This window comes from Branchiostoma belcheri, unplaced genomic scaffold (genome assembly GCF_001625305.1).
Source record: "Branchiostoma belcheri isolate BF01 breed outbred unplaced genomic scaffold, Haploidv18h27 scaffold79, whole genome shotgun sequence".
Taxonomy (NCBI): Eukaryota; Metazoa; Chordata; class Leptocardii; order Amphioxiformes; family Branchiostomatidae; genus Branchiostoma; species Branchiostoma belcheri.
Genome location: NW_017804453.1, coordinates 75,102 through 81,317, shown reverse-complemented (window position 1 = coordinate 81,317; position 6,216 = coordinate 75,102). Strand labels below are relative to the sequence as shown.

The following is a 6,216-nucleotide window of genomic DNA, read 5'->3' as shown; positions in this document are numbered from 1 at the left end:
ATATTCAAGAGGGTAATGGTATCGTATCAGCACTTTCATGCGGTTTTGTCGAGATAAATGTACATCTTTTATTTATACAGATCTTCAGGGATAAGTATCTCAAATGAAAGATGATTCACCAGTTCTCTGTTATCTTATCAGACAATAAATAATTGTAACGTGTAGTCTCTGCTGTGGATCATGTCAATTGACGTAACCACATTTTATAAAGTTGAGGTTCTAGGAATAAGCAACAACATTACCGAGAACGTGTCCGTATGCTTGATATAACTAAGGACGTTTTATGGACGATTTGAACCTCCTTGATATAACACAAACCTGTTAGGTGCATACAATGTTCATACAATGTACGTTAGCCTCCTTAGCAGGCTCTACGGCTGCTTTTTCGGGGGGGGGGGGGCTTAGAGTCCGGTCACATACATGGCACGATTGCCGTAGGTTCGCAAACTTCTTGTAATAGTCATGCATGTGACCTATATGTCTTATTACGGAAAAGACTGATTTTAATTAGATCCTCGTTAGTAGTTAGGTCTGTCACAGCCTGCGTGCAAATTCTACAGCTCTGTAATCGTTCAACGGCCGAGGACGAATGTTACCCCACCGTTATACGTTTACATTTGTGCTCAGGTTCTTGTGCGTTTCTTATGCTGGTACAAGAACCTGAGTACATACGTAGAGATAGAAGAGATGTGTCATAAAAAAGGGCATTACAAAAGCCCTGAGGAAACCCAGCCGAGGCTAAATGTACGTAACACGTTCTACACCCCCGCATCTCGAGTGGGCGTGTCAAAGCGCGATTCTGAGGCTCATTATGCTAATGATTTGAGAACAGCCCACCATCTACCCTCCTGGGAAAGAATATGTAATAAATGGTACTGATCTGCGTTACTCCACCACATCCAAAGTGGGCCAGACCTCAGACGAAGACTGCGGCGGGAGCGTCTCCGCCTAGGTTCCGACTTAACATTTGTTGCTGAAGCTGGTTGCATTCAGAAGATGCGGCGATTCTGTCTCCTCCTATCGGTTCTCTGTCTACTTGTTGCTGTGTGTGTTTCCTTTGCGGTAAGTTTACAGATTCTTAGCATATATGTATATCAGGGATAGTCTTGGAGACTTCGTTAGTTTTCAGTGATTGTGCTGCATGTAGCGGGTGTTCAGTTTATAATGCTCTCGTCGCAGTTTGACAACAACACTGGAGAATGATCATTCGATGGTCTACACTAACATCCTCATCATCTAGAGGCTGCGGCCGCTGAGCGATCGCTGAGCGACCGAATATTTGACAGATCGCTCAACGAATTTTATAGACCCAGGACGATTTTTTTACGTTTTCATCCTGCATCATATTCCAATTGTAAAAATCAAGGGTCACACAATTCCAAGTTTGGTCGCTCCATGGTCACCTGGTGATCGCCTTCTACTGGAAATGGGGCCTAAAGAACTACCTACCAAACCAACATGCCTGTCTCCTATACACAGTAAGCACTTGGAAAATGATGCTGAAAGGGCAATGCCAGGTGCACCTGTTGCGTCTGATTACAGAATATTAATATTTAATGGTAGAAAAATCAATCGCTATGGTATTATACTATGTGTAATACGTGATGACTCTCATGGTTTTTGACACGAGCGGTCTACATGTTTTGGCACATTTCTCCATCAAATGTAATTTTCACCTCCGTGCACCGACAAATAATGTTGCACCATCTTCAATAACAACTGTTAAATAATTTTGCAACAGGCAGTACAAAATATGTGCACCCTTCAATGCTGTCCACTATCGCATCTAGTGCTGATACAGCTCTGCTTGAAATTTCTAAGACATTTGAAAATCGAACGACGAACTACGACGTGTGTGACGGCGTCGTTAGTTAAGGAGCCGTAGTTAAAAGCGACTTTCTATACAAGCTATAACTTCAGGTATACTGGACAGTATCATATGATTCCCATAAGCCGGGCAAATATGTCGGGGTAGAGATTGTGATCTGGCAGAATCGCCGGTTCTACACTGTACCAGTAGAGATCGCGATCAGAGTCTCTGTTGACAAAGATCGTGATCACGCGATACTACGCGACGTGTTAGCGTCTCCCTTCTTTGCATCCCTAGTTCCAAGCCAATCCATTGATCTGTTAAGTCACATACAGGAACTGAAGTCGAGCGTTCTGACTGTCTTTTAAGGGAACATCCAAAAATTTACAGACTCCGATCTGGATGTCCATCGGTAGAATCGGTCACTTTGCCAGATTGCCATCTCTACACTGACAGATATATGAAGATCAGATCCTCAATCGAAAACCTTAACGGAGCATTTAATTGGATGTATCAGAACCGAAAGACAAAGTACTTTTTGAATTGGCTCATTTAGTGGTAGTTAGGGGTAATCAATAGAGGCCGATTTCTCATTGTCTTCGTCAATCAAGTACAGTACAGGTAATCGTCATCATTATGTCCATGTTACATGTACCTGCAATTAGCCTTCGGGCATGTATTTGCCATAAATTTATCAAAGTGTAGTATTTGCCAGTCCAATACTGTTGTTCTCCCCAAGCCTACACTAGACTACACTAAGATCGCAAAACCCGTTTTTCAAAAACATGGGGCTATTCATTAGCCACTGACTTCAAAGAAGACGCCACGCCAGTAGAGTACATAGAAACATCAAATAGCTCTGTAGACATCTGCGCCCTTTTCCGTTGTCGTACACGAGAGTTGGACCACCGGTCACCACTTTATCACCGAATCAGTCCGCTACGTATACAGTAGTAGAGTATGCTAAGACCACATATCATTCACCGGGTGAGCATTGTCCATTCTAAATATAAAAGTCGAAGTTAGAAAACAAATTAAAGCAAACCATTATTCGACGAATAGACCGGATCCTCAGCAAAAGCTTATAGAAACTCAAAGTAGACTAACGTTTATCTTGAGTCCATCTTGCTAGAGGGGCGTACGCGTCTCACTGTCAGTCTCCGGAGCCATAAATTCTCATTAGACTTATTTGTCACAGGATGAAGTGTGATTGCTTCTCATCTTATATCTGACAAACCTGTTGGGGTCGTTATTGTCCACAGCCTAACGTACAGCCTCTATTGTCACTGCATGTTCCCATTGTGAGCCAAGTGTTTAGATGGTTAACGTTCTAGCCCTCAAAAATAGCAATTTAGTGATCTACAGTGAAAGATTTATCTGTTATGAATATTTTCGTGTTTTCCATGACAGATTGAACTGTCGTAATATATTATCAGCAGTCCTCCATGTGTGTTAGCTGGCCAGAATGGAACGAAGCGCCGTGCGCTCGCAGGTTGACGTAAAAAAAAATCGATAAAAACAAGCGTAGTTTCAAAGATGTTAAGACATTGGACTTGGCAATTATGCCTCATCTTATAGATTTTCTCGTCAACAACGCAATTGGGAAGGCTAATGATTGCTATCATCTTGGCATCAAACCAGTGCCGGAATGTCCATACCGTTAACGGGGGATACTTTAAGTATTTTTCACTCGTAGATATCCCGGTGGTTTAACTTCGTGGTAATGTCCACCATTAGTCCATCAAACCCCTATCAGCACAACTAACACGCTTTCCAAATCGATCGCCGACTAATCATCCGAGCGAAAGGCGGCCACTAGCTGCTGCATTACCAACCCTGGAGCACGGTTTTCTTGGCACCGGACACATGTTGGTGATGATGGGCTGTCGGGAAGCTAATGGAGGATGAGAGTGATGGGTTCGCGGTTTTCCGAAGGGCTTGTAACGGTTTGTCTTTCGTGACGGGCTGACGCGGATCATCGCCAGGGGCGTCATCTCATTCGCTTCCCCCAACTAGTTTCTAATTTGGCAAATATCCAGTCGGCAAAGTCATTTAAGTTTTGTCTACCGGCACTATCAAACGATTTTGATATTGTAGAATGTTCAAGCAACCAGATTATGACAGAAACTACCGCTGATAAGTACCCAAGATAGTTAATGTGGTAACAAGACTGAATTTTGCATGGCATAAGCAAGGCTGTCTCAAGAATGCCTTTGGTTGGCGATCGTACGACGATTGCACAAGTGAAAATCTCGATCCATATGCAGCTTGCCTAATCTAGTTATCTCCGTGTAGGTAGGTTTTGTTTTTAGTGTGCGTTTGTGTGTTTGCGTTATGTGTCCGTAGTTGTTTGCTTGGCACGTCGAGGACGCTAACCGGAAGTTTGGTAAAGGTCCCAGAAAAGGTTATCTCATCTCCTTTCTGTAATTTCCCGCCATATGCATCTCTGTCGCTTCATGTACAAGTACATGTACAGAATCGGCGATAACTTCGCAACAATGAATGAAATAAGAAATTCACACAAATATTTCAGGAAGGTATCAATTTTTTGTTACTGTAACATTCTTGCTTATTTTTGCAGGCTGCCAGATCGTTGTGTCTCGAGGGGAACGAAGAATGCAAGGTAAAGTGCTTTACTCTATTTATCTGATACTTCTACACGCTACAATCTCATCCCAAATAGAATTCATCACCATCTCCCATCGTCCATAAACTTTGTCAGACCTGCTATGATCAACAGAATCCGCATCAACTTCCCCCTGGAAATAAACAAACATCAACATGACAACTAGGTTGTCGAAACCGAGTTGTGAAACATTAGGTTCCAATCTACCTGACGCTTTCGGTGGCAAATGGTGTCTTCATCAGAACACAATACAACTAGAAAACTAATGCATTTCATCTATTTCACGTAGTTTTTTAAAATTATTTGTTTTATTTTACGTTAGCTGTGGTACTTGCTTATACGTATACTTTGATTGTTTGTATGGTCCCAATGCACATTTGTATTGTCAGTTGTTCAACAGAAGGCACGTACATATAAAGCCATGAGCTTGAGTGTGACGTCTCCACGTACCACATTTGCCATTAAAGACTAACAAAACGTAATACAACAGAATGCTAATAAGCTTGCTTTTGATGCTTATTTACCAAAAAGGCAGTTTAGATTGTTCGAATCCTAAAGTCGTACAATAAAACCTACTTTACATTTCATGATATCGGTTATGATGGAACTACCAAAATTCTTTGAACATGACTTTTGAAACAAGGTATCTTCTTTGAGCCTATAGTTGCGGGAGCGAAGAGTATGGCCTCCGCCCAACGAAAACATGGCGCCGTTGCAGTGGCCTCCCAAGTGGAACCCGGAGCCAATGCAGTGGCCTCCGAAGGCTAAGGTTCGTAACATGGAAGTTCGTATAAGACGACTCCCATGTGATTGAGTATTTTTGGGTAGGACTTGGCAGTATTAAATGTGTCCGTAAATACTTTGATATCTTTTCCCATACGATTTCGTATCTTAGGCTATGGTGCTAAAGATGTGACATGTTCTACTCAAACTTCAGAGTTAGATTCTTCACGCATTGCAAATGTCCGCGATGGACCTGAAATATCTTCACGTCTTTCCCATATGATTCCGTATCTTCGGGCTCGTAGCACATCGTCATTCCAAATGGATCTTAAAGCAAAGATTTCTTGCCTATTTTGTATCTTGAGGGCCTTTGTTACATTTATTTTGTCACCTTCATGAAAGATTTGGGAGATACGGAGACCACACGAACATTGAAATAAGCAACGTTTAAGTCCTTTTTACATCAAATGTAATTTTATTGGTACAATGCCACCATTACCTGGCTCTATCTTCCCTGTAAGGCTTAGTGTCTTCGCCAACCCCTTGTTGATGCTTGTCATGACACATAAATGAAACCCTCTATTGCTGTATGATCCTGGGCAGTCTGTAACACGCCTGGGGAAAATGAGCTTCAGATGCGTTTTGTTTTCACCGCAAATCCTAATTGATGGCTTTGTTAGGTCCTAATCAGTCAAGAAAATGATCCTTTGAAGCACCTGTGTGTGAATTTGCACGAATTGTTCGACACTTATAACAAGAATAAGCGCCCAGAAGAAGGTAGTATAGATGCACTAGACTGTCTACTCATGAACTACCACGAACGTAAATAGGACAAAAGGAAACTGGTTTACGGAGATGTTTTCGTGATGTAAACTGTTTATAGAAGCTTTGGAAGAGACGCCATGTCTAACGAATGGGCTGTAGTCTGATTTGACAGCATACAGGACACTGAGACATGCAGGAAAATGCCAGAAGGCAATTGGACGTCGAGATTTTCTTCTCGATGTATGAATGGTTAGATGGAAAGTGACGGGGTGGAAAGGTGAACCTTCTGATT

General features: G+C 42.2%; 1 protein-coding gene across 1 annotated transcript in view; it reads left to right on the top strand.

Moving 5' to 3' along the window:
• The first annotated feature begins 901 nt into the window (after positions 1 to 901).
• Positions 902 to 6,216, top strand: part of LOC109485872 — a 12,815-nt gene continuing 7,500 nt past the window's right edge. Inside the window, exons 1-3 of the mRNA XM_019789544.1 lie at positions 902 to 1,062; positions 4,392 to 4,433; positions 5,101 to 5,205. Coding sequence (XP_019645103.1) covers positions 997 to 1,062; positions 4,392 to 4,433; positions 5,101 to 5,205 — 213 coding nt within the window. The 5' untranslated portion in view covers positions 902 to 996. The remainder of the gene's footprint in view (positions 1,063 to 4,391; positions 4,434 to 5,100; positions 5,206 to 6,216) is intronic.